Below are 19,991 nucleotides of genomic sequence, written 5' to 3'. Positions count from 1 at the left end.
AGAACGATCCATGTTCTGAAAGCCTATTAAGATTTGTAGTGCTTGGGAGAAATATTCGGGAATATGATAGAAATTTCGTTTGGAAAATTGAAAAAAAATTTGAGAACAGGAATGCATAAAATGAAGGACTGCACTGTTTGAGAAATTGCAAGATAGTCAAAACAGATGAAAAATTTAACAGAATTCTACTAGTGGTGTTGCTATGAGGGGCATAAGCAGTGTTGGAAATTAAATGAAACGTGTGTCGTGCCTTGGGCCTCTTTGTTGTTTCCTTGTAGGTGGTGCACCATGCCACATCTATATTGGTGTCGTGGGCGCACTCAGAGGGCCATGGGGAAACAGTGCGGGAGGCCCTCCTCTGCTGTCCACACTTCCCCATCTGGCTACGACGGCTTGTCCTGGAGGACCCAGAGCCTGCCGTTCGTCGGGAAGCATGCACCGCTGTCTACCGCCTCTGCCTGGGACCCAAGGGGACCTCATCTGGCATACTGGCGAGGGCAAATGTGGCTGCTGCTCCGGTGTTAGCCCTCCTGCTGCAATACCTACAGGTGGCCGAGGGGATGAGGCCCTCGTACCATGGCTCTGAGGTGAAGAGGGCTCCTTTGTTCATTAACTATTTTCATTACTGATTAAGTTGTCAAGTTATCTGGCCCTGGAGTTTCATATTCCATTATTTTTTTAAGGAAAAGAAGAGACTCCAAAGACTTTGATCAAGTTTCATTGAAATGGATTATGTGGATTAAAAATATCTTAATCGTCATCGGTATTTCAAACCTGAGATTGGTTTAATGCTGCTCCCCCATTCTTCTCTATTCAGTATTGATTCTGTCATTCCCTCATAGCTTCCTTGTTTTACATCCTTCTAAATGTATCCTGTTTACTCGTCTCTTGGTCTTCCTTGCTGTATCTTTTTTTCAATCCTCCCTTCCATTATGTTTCTATCAAAACATATTGCAGCTCTGCAATGTTGAAGGCAACTGCAAATCACTGCATTAATCTCCCCAGAAGATGCAGCCTTTCATTTAAATAATTCAATTCAATAAAGTCAATAAATTCAATAATTTGACATATAAATCCATTGATATTTAAAGTTAATAATATTAGGCATTGCTTAATTAAAATCTTAGCTATCAATAATAAAAAATGACTATTTTTGACCCTTTTATGTGGTTGTTAGATATTGCCATATATGTAGCCCTTTAGGAATGAGAGTGGGTGGTAAGGTAAGACATAAAGCCTAAGAGGATCAAAAGGGATCCTTAGAGAATCTTTGTAATGTCTAAAACTCAAGAAGACAAATTTTTGAATGCTAATAAAGTAGAGTCTAGATATTCTGTATCATGATTTTATGAAAAGTTTGATTTTATGCCAGTAAATGAGCCATAAAATTTGATTTTCAATTTATTCTTATTGAATTATTGACTGAAATTACATAAGTTTGGTGTAGTAAATTTACATTATGCCAATTAGGTCTCTGGAGGAAGCATCAAATTGTGTTTATGAAAGTAAATAGCTAAATTTTACTTCCCATTGCTGCCATGGGGGCTTAAATTTGAGCCCCAAGCAATTCTTTCAAATTCTATATCAACATAATACTCCACAAGCTGCTGTGAGGGCGTGTGGTGGGGAATGTTTGGACACCACCTGTAAAACAGAGTAAAACCACATGCAAAGCTAATTAAAGCATACCAATTGATATCCATGGTAATTTCTCAATGCGTCATATGGAGTAAAGGTTTACATTCTTATTTATTTAAATTTAAAATAAGTTTTAATATTATTGGGATAACTTCATATTTTCCAGCCAATTTTTAGATTGTATATAAATTTTTTTTATTAATTTAACTTGTTAATAGTAATTCAATGATGGATTTTGATGCTCAAATGTTTGAATTTAGAATAATGTAAATATAGAGACTTCTCCCGTGATTTGACTAATGCTGTAAACTGCAGCTCATCTGATAAGGACTTGAGAGACATGCAAAACGTGTGGTGAATTGTATGAGAAGTGATTTTAAACCAAAAACAAAACTTCTTATTAAAGAGCCGAGTGCTCACAATCAATTATTTGTGTGTTACACGTGACTTAATTAACAATTCCTTGCACAGATATAGATGTGATGTGGACAGATAGGATGGCACAAAGCAATGGCATTCACTATTTTACTCACTCAAGAGTGCCATGAGATGTGATTTCAAATTAATGTAATGATGGTGCAGAATTTAAATCAAAGTGGCAATGGGAAACTGCACAACATAAGCCATAGTTTTCAGAAATTAGCTCGGCATACTTGATTAACTGATTCCCCCAGGTTAGGATGATGAAATCAGGATATAAAAAGTTACATTCATGTTAATAAATGTTCCACTATGCTTATATTTACCACTATTTCTTATGTTGCAAATGTAAAAATGCAACATATAACATGTTATAAGGTTTATGAAGTTTTCTTGGGTTTTCAACGGGGTTCTATGTTGGTTGGCTGGTGGTTCAAAGCTCTGCTTGTGCATCATCCTCATGGCAGATGAGTGAGGCTTTTTATCAATCGGTATCAAAATACTCATCTGCCCAGAGGAAAATGCTCAGGAAAGCACCAGATCATAGTTCATCTTATAGGATGCTCATGCATGTATGGGATTCTGCACGATTTCTTCAAAAATTATTTTTTTCTAAAAGTATCAAATAAAACTTGTTTTTCTTGTTTATTTGTTGAAATGGCTATGAATAAATGAAATTGGGAAGAAAATTTGAAATGATCAATAAATTAGGAGGTGAATAAAGATTTCCATGTAAGCAATATATATCCCGGACCTCAGAATGCCTGTGATATTTTTTACAGTTAACTTGACACTCGAGGTTAAAATTTGTGTTAATAAATCATAATTTGAAAATTGATTGATGTTTAGTTGTATTTTTTTATGTTCGGAAATAAGTGGATAACTTAAATGAACACTGTGACAGGTGCTGCATCATCACTCAGAGGATGGGAAAGAAGCATACGGTCCTGCTTGTAGAGACTATTTTTGGCTGCTCTGCCGCCTCGTGGATGGTCTGCCAGAGGATGTGGTCAAAGGTGAGATGTTCTTTCCCATCCCCAAGACCACCTTTTTCACACAGAAAAAGGGCAGTTTCTTGGAGATGTGGTTGACTAAATTTTGGTGCCAAAATCATATTACCTAGTTCTATTTTTATTATCTTTAACATATTGTATCCTATTCAACACAGATGAATTGAAATCAGGATTCAAAAGACCTGACATTTTAGGAACCGATGACGTTGTAAAAATGCACTTGGTGGACTTCCTCTTATTCAGGATTATTTAAACCACCTGAGGCTTCATTCTGATTTTGGTCTCCCCTCGGGGCACATCGTAAATATTGCATAGCAAAGGATAGACTAGGTAATAAATGCAAAGGCCTGGGAAATTGATAAAATTTTAATTATTTAAGGTAGTTTCAATGTATAAAGAAGTAAATAAGAGGCTAGTTGCAGAAAGTATTGGTTGCATGGGATTCCAATAATCTTGATTTGTTAGTTTTGACTGAGATCAGGTTTAGGGAATGAGACTGTCGGGATCTCTTGAAGATTGGCTCACTATACGCTGGAGTCTTTCAGCAGACCTGGGGAGTGTTGTTCTCTGTTATCATGTTCTTCACTTGTGAGTGTACTACTCTACAGTTAATATCTTCAACTTTTACTGCCAGAGTTAAGTGAAACTTGAGGTAATGGAACTGAGAATGAATGATTGCAATATGTGGTATGAAACATTATTTTATTCTTCTGAGCATTGAGGAGTTAACTTCTTGTAACTGCGACTAACCAACTTACTGTAATTCTAATTATGCTAAATTTTTGGTTGGATGGAATGAATTATTTATTTAATAAAAAGATGAGGAAAAATTAAACAATATATAGAAGACTTCTTTGTGAATTATCACAGAAAACATTTACACAAAAGCATAGACATTAAATTTGGGCGTACTTATGTTCAAATATTCGATGAATTTTTCCCTGAATGACAACAGGTTCCAATTTATGTACATTTTGTGTAGCTAGTTATTAGACGAAATTCTTTGAATGGTGATAGTTGGCTTATGTGCAGGAAAATAGTTTGAGTTCAAATCCCATGTCATAATCTGGTCTTATAATATTTTATCAATTTGCAATATTTAGAAAAGACAGGAAACGATTTTAAATTTAGGAAATAAAGTAGATGCTAAATAAAATTCAGGGATTGGGTATCCTTTGTTGAATATTTTAGGACCATAGTAATGGTGTTCTATAGGTGTTCTATATTTTATCATATTGTTATTGGGACAGTTTCTTACAATGATAAACTCTGCATATTTTGTACTGAGTGTGACTTCGTTTTTATTCCTTTTCTCAGAGAGCATTGAAGACCCTCAGGATTGCCCAATAGATTTGGAAGGCCTGGCAAAAAAGCTAATGGATTCAATCATTTCAAGAGAATTCCTGGAAACAAGGCACAATACAGTGGAAGATGATGGTCTCATTGGTCTCATAAATTTAATGTCTAATGTGTTAAAGCATAACCCTCCTTTCAAAGACAGCAAAGAATGTCAAGACTTTCTTGTTCAGGTAAGAGTCTTTTCACTATCACAAATTGGATTTCTTCCATGATAATTTTTTTTACAGATACCAGCATGGGTGTTCAAAATGTCATGTATGTTATCCACCCTCAAATAGTCTTGGTTTTAAATTCCAACTTGAGCTAATGAATGATAGATATCTTTTAATGTTGTCTCATTTTATATTTTCAACTTGGTGTTGATGATATCAATCTATGCAGGTCCTTAGATTAATAAACTACTGCTGTTTTCACCTAATATGATGGACACATTTATGATTGATTGCAAATAAATCTTATCTTCCTCTGGAATGTCTCTGGGACGTAGCATTATACTCAAAATAAATCTCTTTGAATAATTAAATGTCACAAATTCAGGAAAATAGAGTTGAAGTGGAAACATAGGTAATCTTCCATGTAGAAAGAGATAAGAAATATTTTTCTAAGGTCTCTCAGTCTTTCAGAAATGCTATGCTGCATTCTAGGATGCCAAAGGTGCATTTTTCGTGGAAATAGCAGCAGTCGTTAATGCTGCGTGCTATTTTCAGATGTTCAATTTGTTAAAAATTCCCATACCTCCTTACCAAGGGCGTCATTCTACAGGTTTTGGTGACGGCATCATAATGGTTTTATTTGGGATAAATTGTAAACCAGTAGCCCTCACTGACTGAAGTATAGAAATAGTTGTGAGGAACAGTAGGAATATGTAGTTGTTTCTCTTTCAGAAATATGCCACAATTAATTTCTTGGGTCCACAACCAGAGATGTGTGTGTATACACTCTGAAGCTGGTATTAGTCTTAGCAGTTGAATTAGTTCTGAGTGATATAAATCTCCCATTTATAATCAGGAGTAATTGCAACCTATTTCATGAACGTAAGCAAATCACTGGGGCAAGCATGAGTGTACTGGAGTATATCTCGAAGACCCTGCCATTTCACATGGGCAGCGTGTGTTGTATCGTCAACATCTCAAAACTAATTGGGTAAAAGTTTGTAAATATCTCTTATGTAATATAAGCCTTGATTAGGCCTAAAGACATCTTTCAAATAGGACAGGATGTTATGATTTTTTTCCTGTCATTGTCTCCAAGGGGAAGCAGCCAAATGTGTGGTTGCTATAGATGATGATGGCGAATGTAAATGTGTTTTATTAATGCATTCTGTTAATTGCAGGTGTTCAAATATCTGTTTTCATTGCCGAATCCTCGAAAAAGACACGTGCCTAAGTGCAAGTCTCGCCTCTCCCGTTCGTCAGCTTATGATCTCCTGGTGGAAATGGTCAAGGGGTGCCCAGAGAATTATCGTCTTCTCCATGAAAAGCTGCTCCTCCAACATCAACCAGGTATGCCATACAAACAGTTATCAGGGAATGTCCCTATGGTTTAACATAAATGAAATATGATAAAGAAGTATTCTAGTAGCTCTGATGAATGTATAACATGAACGGAGACCACTTTTTTGAGTTCCAAGAAACTGCGGGAGATGCCACAATAGTAACTTTTAATGGAGTCGTCCGCTAATTTGCATTTCAATGCAACAATTTCAGAGTGTAAAAATCACAGCACTTTTGTAAGTCCTTATTCTCCTCCTCAGTCTTGCTTAAGACACCTATTTAAAAGTGATGTGCTACATAATGGAAATCTGAAAAGTGAATGATGTCAAGTATATGCATATTAAGTAAAGTGAGAAATTAGTGTACATAAGTGAAAGAAGTTAAAACTGTTTTGGAATAATTTTACCGTGGATCAATATTGGAGTGGATTTCTAGTAGCTGAAGTGGTTTTCTGCTGACCAAAGGGTCCTGGTCTCAACTTTTGGTAAATCCTGTAGGCAATGCTTACTACAAGGGTTGTGTAGCCCCTTCACAAAAATTGGTAGTAATTGTTTTAGGGCAATTAAATTAAATTTATTTCCTTTCTTTACTCTTCCCTCTCGCATAGATTCCCATGCCCCTTATCCATGGGATTATTGGCCACATGAAGACGGTAGGTCCGACTGTGGCTACGTTGGACTCACCAACTTGGGTGCCACTTGCTACATGGCGTCCTGCATGCAGCACCTTTACATGATGCCTCAGGCAAGGCTCTCCATCCTGAGCGCCCAATGCTCGGCCATGGGAGGTGGGAGGCCCCTGACAGGGGGAGCTGAGGGCGATGCCGCAGTGGAGCAGGGTTCAAATCCCTGTGAGGAACCCAGGACCGATGAGAGCGGGATTGTCAAGGTTGCTGTGCCTGGGAAACATGAGCAAACACTGCGGGAGATGCAGCGAATGTTTGCATACTTGATGGTATGTAGTATCTGGATCGCATGCTTTGAACCGCCCACTTCCATGGCGTGCATGTGCCAAAATCCACAGCGAACGTTGTCCTCCATTTGATCAATGGAGGGTTTAGTGTTACATTGCTTCAAATTGAATTAAGTTCCCAAAAGACCACATACCAGAGTATACAATGGGAACTGGATAACATGATGCACATGTAGTCGATCATCTAAAATATTTCCGTTTTAATTGAAATTTGGAAGTGTGAAAGATCTGGGTAATTATTCGATATTTTAGTTAAAAATTAAGGTTTCACAGGACCTGTTTCCTCCTTGGCACATTTTCCATCTGTAATAGACTGGTTTTTTGAGTTCCTGATTCTGTGGCATGGATATGGAAACAATATTATTTGGTTTAGTTCAGTTTGAGTGATGATGAATTCTTGATTTATGTTTTTTTTTATCGAAACAGGAAAAAATAAGTATAAATTCTCAACTAGCCTCTTCAAAGGGTTAATTCAATAATGGTTTCATCGGTCATGGTCTTTTGGCCATGTAATTTCATCCAGGTGCAGTCACTAGTTCCATTGCCCAAATCATTTGAAAATGATGCACATCTGATTGGAAGGGATGCTGTTTGTGAGTTAATAGCAATTTGTTTTATCTGGGCTGGCATAACTGTTAACATTGTCTTCAAATGTGAAGGAGATTTAAACTGAGCTTGCAAGATTACTTTCCACAAGCATTTTGAGTGCAATGACATCTTGCCATTGGTCACGCCATGCTTACTGTTCTATGATTTGATGACAATTTTTAGAAGTTTATGCTTCATAGTGATTACGAAGAGGAAAATATGATGAATTCTAGCTATCATTATATTTATGATGGCTACTAAATCATCTCATCTTGGAATTATTTAAATGGCTATGTTTTCTTATCCTTGTTGGTACATTTTTACTGATTAACACATTCATTTTTATGTCCCTTGCAAAAATGTATCAACCAACTTCCATTGTATAAAAATTATATGTGATACCAACGAGGGCATTTATGTAATACATTTTAACAAAATGCTATTTCAGCCGTTTCAGAAATTTTATGCACACTTAAGGATAGAAAGATGATATACCTTTTTGAAATTTTCATGCGTTTTTTGAGCAGCATGATATGTTTTAACGTTAAAATGTCATTTTCTAGCATTTCGATGATATCTTTAAGGTTCAAGACAACTGAATGGAATTCCAATGAATAATGTCATAATAAAACTTTGACCCTGAGGGCCTGATGATGTTGCACCACAGTGAAACCTGGGTCGAGTTCAAATTTATTTTTCATGTGGATTTACAAAGTTTAATGTTGATATTATTCATCATGGAACAAATCCAGAGAGTTGCGCCTGAAACAGTTAATTATATTAAGGCATTCAAATGTTGTATGGTGTTAGGTATACCAATAAATGCTGTGAAATTTTGCAAAGTTACATCATCTTTCCACCATTAAATTGGCCTTTAATAGTTTAGACTTTGAAAGTTTCATACACACCTTTTTGTTTATATACATACCTATGTTGAATTTTTGATTTTCAATTTGTTAATTATTGTGCTATTAGTTAATTGATGTGAAGATTTAGCCTCCAGTAAAAATATCTGCTCTTAAACAAAAACCACTGCTTAATTATTATAATATTTTCCTTATGTTTCAATAGAGAGCATTTATGAACCCTGTCATTAAAATTTTTCTTTTTGCTTCATGGACAATAGATGAGAATATGAATTGAAATAATGATTAAAATATTTTCTTTCTTTTGTGGTTTCCTTAAGACATGCATGATGAACTTGGCAACTGAAGTCAGCTCAGCCTTGAGAATCTATTTCATAAAAGGGCCAGTGTTTAGTTTGGAACATCATAGGAGTGATTCAAGAGACTTGAATTTGTGGCTTCATGCTATGCCGTAAACAGAAAAAAAATATGGCTATATTATATTGCTGAAATTTGTTCAATGAGTTGTTAACAAACAAGAGGTGAATTTTAAACAAAATATTTGCTGACCATTGACTTGCAAACCAATGATGTGCCATATTTTTATGTGATGATTATGTGAGTGCATATATTGTGAATATTTTGTGTGATAAAACTACTCCAGTGTGACATCGTATACTACCTTGATCAAAAAGTTCCCGGAATAACCACCGTGTGGCGCTCCCATCGTTCCGATTTGAGTTCTGTTTTTTTGTTAAATTGGTACATCTGTTGTTGATATTCCCTTTAAATCTTAGTGTCATAACTTGACATTTGCAAAAGTTACGGTCGGTTTTCGGTATGTCCATCAGTGCTTCCTGCGATTTTTCCATTACTTCCTCTCGGCTGCTAAAACGCGTTCCCCGTAATGGTTTTTTAACTCGATTGAACAGAAAGAAGTCACAGGGAGCCAAATCAGGTGAATTCGGTGGCTGTTGGATGGTATTTGTTGCATTTTTCGTCAAAAAATTACGAATAATGATAGCACTGTGCGACGGTGCATTATCATGGTGCAAAATCCACGAGTTTTCTGCCCACATTTCTGGTCTCTTTCGGCGAATTGCTTCACGCAAACGTCTCATAACGCCCAAATAATACTCTTTGTTTACTGTCTGGCCTTCTGGCAAAAATTCATGATGCACTACACCGTTGTAATCCATGAAAACCGTCAGCATTGCCTTCTTTTTTGACTGAAAACGACGTGGTTTTTTTGGTCTCGGCTCATTTGGTGAACGCCATTCACTTGCCTGATGTCTGGATTGCGTGTCGTACTCATAAACCCACGTCTCGTCTCCAGTAATGATCCTTTTGATGAATGTGGGATCGGATTCAGCCTCGCAAATCATGTCTTTTGCGACGTCAACACGGTCTCTTTTTTGCATGAAATTGAGGTCTTTTGGCACCAACTTTGCTGCTACACGACGGAAACCCAAATCATTAACCACAATGTCTTGGGTGGATCCATAGGCAATGTTCAAGTCCTCCGCTATTTCTCTGATGGTTAATTTGCGGTTATTGACCCTCATTTCTTTTACTTTATCAATTTTTTCACCGACTTTCGATGTCGATGGTCTGCCACTGCGTTCATCATCTTCGATTGACTCACGACCACTTCTGAAACGCTCGTGCCACTGGTAAACGACCGTTTTTTTTAGAGAATCGTTGCCGAAACACTTTTCCAACATTTCCAACGTCCGTGCGCCACTAAATCCGTTTTTTACGCAAAATTTAATACAAGTTCGTTGTTGCAAATTTAAATCCATTTCTGAAATTGTAAAAAATCGCCAACACACACAGAGATAGATGTACTCTTAGCTACGTAACTTTTGCAAATGTCAAGGTATGACACTAAGATTTAAAGGGAATATCAACAACAGATGTACCAATTTAACAAAAAAAACAGAACTCAAATCGGAACGATGGGAGCGCCACACGGTGGTTATTCCGGGAACTTTTTGATCAAGGTAGTATGTGGTTTTTCAATGGATTTGAATTGAATCTGTTTTTTATTTTAGTATGTTCACTTTTGCTTTTAAGATCTAGATATCGATGACATCTGAAGATATGTATGATGAAAGAACACTTCAATAAGCTACTCATTTCAATAATGTCAGTATGGCGATCAATTTGCCGTAGAAATGTTTTAAAACATCATTGTGATATATTGATTAAAATTCTGTGTAAAAGATAACCTCTGTATCACTTAAAAAGTGAAGAAATATTGCAAATCAATCATCCTATTTGATTATATTAAATGTCTTTGTCAATCCATTTTTTTAATTGTAATTAATTAGAAGAGACTTTCTCTCGTGAATTAAGAATGTGAACTTTTGTGTACTTCCATGATTTATGAAACCTTACATTGATTGTATTACTTTTCTAGGAAAGTGAGCGCAAGGCATACAACCCGAGGAGTTTCTGCAGGGTATACACAATGGACCATCAACCTTTGAACACGGGGGAGCAGAAGGATATGGCAGAATTTTTCATAGATTTAGTGTCAAAGCTGGAAGAAATGACACCAGAACTCAAGAAATTGGTCAAGACCCTATTCTGTGGTGTTATCAGTAACAATGTGGTGTCATTGGTAAGCTATTTTCTTGACCAACTATTGTATACCACCATAGGCCAAAAAATTATCATTTTAAGGGTTATTTGAGTAGAAAATTGTAACATCCACATTTCACTTGTTTGAATGTTATTGTTTGGCCTATTGCTTTTTTACATATAGTCATTTTAATAGGGTGCAATGAAGAAAATTGAGATGCAATTGAAAATTAGTGATGTGAAAAAGTTTTTTTTAATAAAAATAATTGATAGGTTTGTATTCTTCGTCAGTTGTTTTGTTACTGAATGTGTTAATTCTTATCAATTCTATGATATTCAAAGAATTGTGGGAGATGCTGTGACAGTTACTTTAATGGAGTCACTTGCAGATATGTATTGAAAATGTTGGAATTACCCAGTGTTAAAATCATTTGCTTTGACTGGCATTATATGTGTGCTATCTACATAATTTTTATGTACCAATATCAATACCATAAGCAGCTTGTAAGGTTGTTTATTTTTTTAAGAAAATTGGTTTTTCCGCTGACTCAACCACTTTAATAAAAATAATTTTTTTAGGGAAAGTGACTGAAGAAATAATACTTTTAATGTATTTTTTGCGGCATAATGACCATATCTATATGCATTTAAGTCAAGGTCTGATCTTTTGCTTGTTCCTTTTAAGTATATTTCTCTTTTGAGTGGTAATGTGCCAGGTGCATATTCCTCCTTCGTGTGCTAATGATTCAGAATTATTACTAATTTATTTTCCTGTTTTAGGAAATTACTTTTTGGCCTGAACCTATTTGCACTCTGAGCTGGGAATTTAAGGGTAGCTAATACTCCAGTTAGATGGTATTTTTCTTAAATTATGCATGAAAAATTGCAATAATAATAATCTTTATTCATCAAAGAGCAGCTTCTGCCACTAAAGATATCAAAATGAAAAACATGTAAATACCTACATTCATTACCATGGTGAAGATATGAGAGCGTATGCATGTATTACAATCTCACTCTGGAGAAGTCCAGTTCAAAATATTCACCTAAAGAATGCAAGGAGTTTGAGATCAACCAATCCTAAATTACATTTGACTTGGGTTAAATCTATTATAACTAGTCAGTCCTGCCATATGGGGAAGATTGTGATAGAATATTAAGTTAAGGCTATCCAATTGATTGAAGGTTTTGGACTATTTGCATTAGGTAATGTCTAACATGTTTCTTGGTCTTGCATTATGGCAGATTATATTACCTCTTAAAACATAGTTATTTACATTATCTTTAACCTGAATTAAGGACTGGTAAATTAATATGTCAAAAACCATCATCAATTGTAGCCTGCCAAATAGTAGACAATAGTGATCATGATGACCAGAGCTGGTTATAATTCTAACTGCTTTCTTTTGTAACATAAGCAGAGCTTTTGTGTCCCTTGTTTGTCCCCAAAGTCTTTGGCCATAATTTAGGTGACTTGGGAAAAAAGGCAAAATAGGCAAGTCTCAACTGTTCCTCAGGAACACTGCTTTTAAGTCTCCTCATTAGGAAGAGATTCTTGGGAAGTTTTTTTTTGAGATTGCAGCTACATTAGAGTCAACAAAAAAACCCAGGAGCTTGACAGAGCTTTGAGCTTTACCATGACTTCTAAGGTCACATTTAAGATATTTTGGTTTTTTACAATTTAAAAATAGTTTATTAGCTGAGAACCAGTCACTGGCTTGTGGTTGCGTGTCTTTCAGTTCTTCATATGCTTGGGCAGGATTTTTACATTTATTTATAAATAGTGTCATCAGCATGTAGGATACAAATAGAAGGTATGTTACTTTGTAAGTCATTGATCATCAGCGGAAATAACATAGGACCCAATATAAATCCCTGGGGCATGCCATTATTACTTGCGAAAATTTTGACAAGCAACCATTTACTTCTACCATTTTTTTATGGTTTTTTAAATATAAGGTCATTAATTTTATGCAATTTGTGTAGATTTCATCAGCCATTCTTCAATCTTATCCAAGATTATGAAATTCCATTCTGTCCTTAATGCATTATTATCTTTTTATTTCTGATTTGTTCTTTCATGAACAGGACTGCCCTCATGTTAGTCGGACCTTGGAAGAATTTTATACAGTTCGATGTCAGGTTGCTGACATGCGCAACTTGTATGAGTCCTTGGATGAAGTGACTGTGAAGGATACACTGGAAGGAGACAACATGTACACCTGCTCTCAATGTGGCAAGAAAGTCAGAGCAGAGAAAAGGTTTGTTCATCACACTAAAGTGCTATTTTGTGAAGTTTTTTATTTGAAAACTGGTGCTTTTTGTCTCCATTAGGGATTGAGTTTGATGCAATTCTTCAGTTGACACACTTGGCCAAAAAGACAAAAATGCGAGATATTTCATCATTTCATTATTTTTTCATATTTATCATAAGTATAGTCATCCCTTACGTAGTTTTCCCCTGTCTTTTTGGTAAAGACTCATGGGCACAAATTATTACATGATAATTCTGTTATGTCAGTGTATGCCTGACTAGATACATAGGTGATGCCTGATGTGATAGACTAACAAAGTAATATTTTGCTTCCTTTTTTTTTTGAAATGCACTTTCACAGTAAATTTTGCATTGGAGGAAGACGATAGATGTAAATGCTAAAAAAAGTGAGCAAAGTAATTGAGTCATGGTTATGGCACTGTTAAATTTTAAAATTGAACAAACAAAAAATATTTTTAAGATTGTAATGAACCACAATTTTTGAAGTTGAATCGTCTGCGTTGACTTGTATGATACCTTTTGAATGAGATATTGATCAGCTTTCTGACTTTAACTCTCCCAGAGATGTCTAAGTAAAGTCATCCAGTTAAAAACTTTGGTCATGCAGATGACTCCATTTCTAGTTTTGTGGTAACTTTCAAGTAGTAGTTTTTGTACACATTTGTTTTGGTTGAAGGCTCCATCATTAAGAAATTAGCATCAATATTTGATATGTTACGGTCCAATTCATACTTATTTGTGTGAAATGATTTATTGTTTTATAATATTAAGTCACTTCATACTTAAGCATTCCATTTGGAGTAGTTTGGTATTAAAATACCATGTTTTCATTTCTAATTATTAAGCTAGTGTGGTGAGGAACCCTCCAACCTACCTAAATATACTTTCCGAGTCTCATTTTAGATGCCAAAAGGTTTCGGAAATAATTGATACCCTAACTCCAATTTCAAAATTTGTTTTCCCATGGATGCACCATTTTTAGCAAAGCTTGTGTGTTTGTGCACATATCGGTAATGTTGTTTAAATAAAATATCCAAGAGTTCTCTGATAGGACCCAATCAATCTTAACAAAGATTTTTTTTAAAATGACCACAATTTTATCTTACTTGATTATCTTATCTTACTTGATTACAATCTTATCTTATTTGATTCCCTACTGTCTATACTCAGCTTTACAAAAAGATGAATGCCGACTGTCTACCATCACTATGTTGGAACTCTGTGTTGTAAATTGATTGGCATGTCAGTGCTAAGTAGGGGACATAATTGGTTGTACCTCACTCATTTTATGCATTTTCAACCAAAGGGCATGCTTCAAGAAGCTGCCTCATATCCTGTGCTTCAATACCATGAGGTATACATTCAACATGGTCACCATGACAAAGGAAAAGGTCAACACCCACTTCTCCTTTCCTCTGCGATTGAATATGTCTGGCTACATGGAGAAGCATTTACTGCCCCAGCATTATCAAGGTGAGGAATGAGTTTTTCACTCTTGTGATAAACTGTTGTAAAAGCATGTTATTCTAAAATTTAAAGGACCAAAAAATTGTTCTTTAAAATCTTCCGGCTCAGAATAGACAATCTGGCAAAAATATTTCTTAGATTTGCATATTTGATCAGTAAAGTCACCAAACCATTTTATATGTACTTTTAATTCTAAGAGGGGTTTGTGGTAATCCTTTGGGTAGAGATAATTTAGGAAGGAAGCACTCTGCTGTATTTAATATGTACAAATTTAATATACAAACTTGAATTCGTGCCCAAGCACATGGAGAGGTGAATTATGTTAAGAAAGAACAAGTTTGCAGTAGTTAACATTTAAGTTCTGCTATCCATAATTGCAAGCATATATTGCCATGGCTAGATTTTTCCTAGTTTGGACATTTCCATGGTTATTATATTCAAAAGTTAGGATATCCTGCATAAGGTATTCCAATTCATCCAAGTATTCATTGTTATGCCATAAATATATTTTTTAGATCCTCCTATATTTTAAAACTCATTGCTTTTATTTCCGTCTGTCCAATTTTCTGGTCAGCATTATGGCCACCCCATAATGTGACCCCATAGAGCAGGGTTTAATTACTTTATTAATTTAATTTGATTAAACTGGAGAGAAATGGATAGAAAACAAAAAGGAGCTATTAGTAATAATTCATATGTTGATATGCTGTTAAACATATCATCACGTTCATCCATACATATTTGATGTTTTCTAACTTCTCTTCCGGTTTTATAATTTTTATGCTCCCTATTACTTCGTAACGGTGTTGCTTGCATTGGGCCATCAGAAATGCTCATTGTGCAATCTCAATTGCTGTGTAAGTTTGGCGGAAATAAGTGCATGGGAGGTGGGCTCATTGCGTATGTTCCGTGTCTCTCTCCAGAGGAGAGGCAGCCTGGGGAGAAGGTGGACCCTGTGGCGTGTGGTGGGCAGAGCAAGGAGGAGGAGAGCAGTCGGGCCAAAGGGGGGGAGGAAGGGAGTGCACCAAGGAGACAGGGGGGCGAGGAAGGGGAGCACTGCGAGTATGACCTCATCGGCGTGACAGTGCACACTGGAACCGCCGATGGGGGACATTATTACAGCTTCATCCGTGACCGCTCCCTGCCCAATGCAGACAAGTGGTTCCTCTTCAATGATGCCGAAGTAAAGCCCTTTGACCCCGATCAGATTGCTGCGGAGTGCTTTGGGGGGGAAATGACGGTAGGTTGAATATCTTCCACCATTCTGATTGTTCCACTGGATTGAAGGGTTGTAATCGAGTCAGCACCATTGTATATGGTTACGTTTATCACAAGCGCAGAGGGAGTGCAAATTATTGGAAATGAATTTCATAAAATGGTCTCTTTGCTACAGTTGACCAGTGAATTTGAATATTTGCTGCATTTCCATCTTTCAACCAAATAATCATGCTTGATCTTGGATAAAGCGACTGATTAAAATGAAAAAATATTCAATAGCATTCTCTGTGGTATGTTATTTTGTTCTATTTTTATTCCCACAGATGTAATGAAGTAATCTAAGAACCTCAGGAGTGTGAATTTGTTAAAGCAGTTTTTGCATGATAATTTAAGATATCCACTTACTTTAGGCTGCCTGTAATTTGCAGTGAAAATATAAATTTTTAAATAATGACTTATCAACCAACTGATTAATGGTTCCAGGTGAGATAGTTAGAAGAGATAGAATATGTACGGCTATTTTTAAATTGTTAAACAAATGGCCATCCATTGAGCATTATCAATTTGCCAGAACTGTATTTCAATCGGTCCATTTAATGGAAAAATTGGGAAAATAATTATTATGCTCAAGTCACCCACATACAGGGGTGCTATATGCATTTGGTCTCTTCCTTAATCATATAATTTGCATTTCATTTAAGGAGTTTTTGGATTGCCATACAAAAGTGAAGTGGAGTAAAAGAACATTTTTTCACTTACAGAGCAAAACATATGACTCAGTCACTGATAAATTCATGGACTTCAGTTTTGAGAAGACAAACAGTGCATACATGCTGTTTTATGAGTGGTGCGGCCGTGGTGTTACTTCATGTGTCAAGAGAGAGGAGCGAAAGTGCAGTACGGATAACCTAACACCCGGCAGTTCCCTTCCGCCATTTGAGTTGAGCAAGGAACTGGAAGATTGGATTTGGAGGGACAACATGCACTTCTTGCGAGACAAGAACATATTTGAGCACACATACTTCCAGTAAGTTTCAATTCTCATGCCTTCAGTTCTCTTCCCCCCCTTTTGAGAACACAGTAAGTTTCAATTCTTGTGTCTTCAGTTCCCTGCTCCCCTTTTGAGAATTCACCTAAGCTCAGTGACACATGCACTGATTGAATGACTTCAAGAAATTGCAAGGCATGCAGCCACAACCATTTCTATTCCTGTATAGGTCTACGTTTTAGGGCTTTTGCTCTTGCACATTTGTTTTGTATGTCATCAATGCCTCTTTTGTTTTGACCATGCACTTCACTGTTATGCGTGAAGCAATTCATATTTCTTTTAGCATTGATATTCAGGCTTAGCTTAAATGGCCGAGTAAGTGTTTCAGAGTGAAAACTTATTGAATACCTTGGGCCTTGCATTGTCATATTCTTTTCATGAAATTTAAGGATGTTCTTTTCCTAGTTATTCATTATTATTTCATTGAGGTGTCTGCAAATTCAGATCAAACCGTCAATATAATCATATACACATTTTGGGATGAAGGCCTTGACTTTGAAAGGGGTAGAAATCCATCTGCTGTTTTGATACTGAACCTGTTCAACAGCTGCAAACTGTCCTTGAAGGAGTCAGGTGAAATTGAGTACATCTAATATATTGCTAGCTCATTGCCGAAAACCCATTGTGAAAATAAGTTGGCCCCACTTGTGGAAGATGGCATTTTGCTCCCTTCTACTCCAAATGCATATTTAATTTGTTAATAGTTACTTTTTGTTATTTTTTTTGCAGCTTTATGTGGCAGATATGTGGCCATGTCCCACAGACCCTGCCAAACTTTGGGACAGATATTACTGAAATGGCTGCAAGACTGTCCACTTCCTTTTTTGTGGAAACTTTCATTCATGCCAAAGAAAAGGTATGTTTAACTGACTGGCATACCTTCAGTGAAGTCAGTGTAAATCACTTTTAAATCGAAAGAAATGATATATGACGTTCAAATTCTTCCATCTATCTATAATTTGTAATTCTCCTAGGTTAACTCAATCAAACTCACAATGTGTTTCAGTATATGGCATTTTGTGATTGGAATTGAAATGTGTATCCTTTTCATCATTAGCCAACCATGGTTCAGTGGGTGGAACTGTTGACCAAGCAGTTCAATTCATCCCAGGCTGCATGTGAGTGGTTTCTGGAGCACATGGCAACCAACGACTGCTGGCCAGTCCAGGTTTTGGTTCGGTGCCCTAATCAAATGGTTCGTCAGATGTTCCATAGGCTGTGTATCCATGTGATCCAAAGACTGAGGTGAGTCATTAACCAGTGGTGAACTGGAAGAAACCTTAAGATCGTACGTACAGCAATCCATAGGATTTATAACTGCTAATGGCTAAATGTAACGTAGGCACTTATTTTTGTTAATTTAATTAATTTATTTAAACTTGATGGCAAACTTTTTCTGTTTTAGCAATTGGGTCCTGGCATTTTATGGTTCTGAGTAATTTATTTACGGTAGGGATTAGGTGGATTATAGTTATAATTGGATAAGATGAATTAGTTTGACGTGGGCAATGACGGACAAGGGAAGGCTAAGAATTGTATTTCATCTGCAATTACTGCATAAATACGTCATCATTTCTTTATCGATGATCGTCTTTATGAACAAATAATTTTCTTTAAGTATCTCATATTTATATGAACACCCCAATTAATTCCAGACAATTGAAAAATCATGTTTATTTTATGTTATTATGTCCTGCACAAAACTTTTTTATGGTCATTAGCAGGTTTATGAAATCAGGATTGTACAGAATGAAAAGTCTAGGAACCCATGGGGAAGGGAAAAAGGTCCTGATTTAATTCAGGAAGGTTGAAAATTACAAGGACATTAGTAATTTCCAGAAACAGAAAAATACCCAACGTTGATTGGTAGTTCACTTAGCATAATAATGAAATATATGTAGTAATTGGCTAGCGTATTAAACTTATTATAATTAATGCTAAGTGACCCATATTAGGCACACAAACCATCTTAATGATTCATCTAAAGTGAACTTGTGAAAGTATTACTGTGTTCTTTCTTGCTAGCATGTGAATTCATGTTAAGAAAAAAGTTAATTTGACATTCATGGATATTACTTAAACTTTTCAGGTGTGCAATAAAATGATAATGTCCCCATAATTCTCTCTTTTCTTCGGCTATTCAGTGGTTTTATTTTACAATAAATGCTGCTTTGCATAGTGCACGTATATTGCATTTAGAAATATTACCCATGTAATCAAATTTTACCTGTTAAGCGTAGTTTCGTGTGAAAAGTTCCCTTAAGCTGCCTCCCCATCGTTAATTGGCAGCCTCACCATTTCATTTCTTGTATTTAAGAAATTTACGATTCCATCCCAAATTTGGGGCAGAAATTATTAAACATTTGGGATGGGTTGAGGCGTTGTGTCCAGTTGAGCACTCTGCAGGATCACTGTCTTGTTTCAAGTATTGACTCCCTTTGTTCTGTTGTAGGCACACCCATGCCCCCCTGTACCTGAAGCCTTTGTCGTCAGAGTGTGGCAGTCCGCCCGATGGGGGCGTTGGGGAGCGGTCGTGTGTGACAAGATTCATTAAAATGCTCCTCTCCTTGGTGAGTACTTCTCTCCCGTGCTGTCGACCTGTACCCAGAAATCAATTCAAAATGGTCATTATTTCACTCCCCTTCTTGCAAATCTGATCACAATTTTTAAATCCAGCATCTGTGAAATTTGTTTCAGCTGGAACATGGAGCAAAGCCGCACATGAAGCATTTGACTGAGTACTTTGCTTTCCTCTATGACTTTGGTAAGATGGGGGAAGAGGAGAGTCAATTTCTGATTGGTGTTTCAGCCATCTCTGCAATGGTCAACTTTTATCTGGGCCAGAAGATGCAGGAACATGTGAGTAATCACTGAGTTTAATGGTGCATTTGTGTAGTCATAAAGGATAGGTTTGTCCAACTGCTTCAGATTAAGTGCATGGAGTATATCTCTGTTAGCCCTGTACCAATCTTTGCCTTCATTGGCATATACCTATGATGATGTGGGCATTGCTTGAATCTCTCTTTTATATAAATTTGCATTTTAAGCTTAAAGGAACCGAAGTTAAAT

General features: G+C 36.3%; 1 protein-coding gene across 1 annotated transcript in view; it reads left to right on the top strand.

Moving 5' to 3' along the window:
- puf (ubiquitinyl hydrolase 1 puf) overlaps positions 1 to 19,991 on the top strand; it is an 88,908-nt gene that overhangs the window by 43,013 nt on the left and 25,904 nt on the right. The window contains exons 24-37 of the mRNA XM_071594451.1: positions 279 to 587; positions 2,963 to 3,074; positions 4,389 to 4,600; positions 5,764 to 5,932; positions 6,531 to 6,877; positions 10,751 to 10,954; positions 13,003 to 13,175; positions 14,496 to 14,662; positions 15,580 to 15,896; positions 16,636 to 16,901; positions 17,652 to 17,778; positions 17,980 to 18,167; positions 19,375 to 19,492; positions 19,620 to 19,781. Of these exons, the coding sequence (XP_071450552.1) occupies positions 279 to 587; positions 2,963 to 3,074; positions 4,389 to 4,600; positions 5,764 to 5,932; positions 6,531 to 6,877; positions 10,751 to 10,954; positions 13,003 to 13,175; positions 14,496 to 14,662; positions 15,580 to 15,896; positions 16,636 to 16,901; positions 17,652 to 17,778; positions 17,980 to 18,167; positions 19,375 to 19,492; positions 19,620 to 19,781 (2,871 nt within the window). The remainder of the gene's footprint in view (positions 1 to 278; positions 588 to 2,962; positions 3,075 to 4,388; positions 4,601 to 5,763; positions 5,933 to 6,530; positions 6,878 to 10,750; positions 10,955 to 13,002; positions 13,176 to 14,495; positions 14,663 to 15,579; positions 15,897 to 16,635; positions 16,902 to 17,651; positions 17,779 to 17,979; positions 18,168 to 19,374; positions 19,493 to 19,619; positions 19,782 to 19,991) is intronic.

Source organism: Hetaerina americana, unplaced genomic scaffold (assembly GCF_022747635.1).
Source record: "Hetaerina americana unplaced genomic scaffold, ioHetAmer1.1.p SCAF_61, whole genome shotgun sequence".
Lineage (NCBI taxonomy): Eukaryota > Metazoa > Arthropoda > Insecta > Odonata > Calopterygidae > Hetaerina > Hetaerina americana.
The sequence above is the reverse complement of the archived record's forward strand: the minus strand, read 5'-3'. Positions and strand labels throughout refer to the sequence as shown.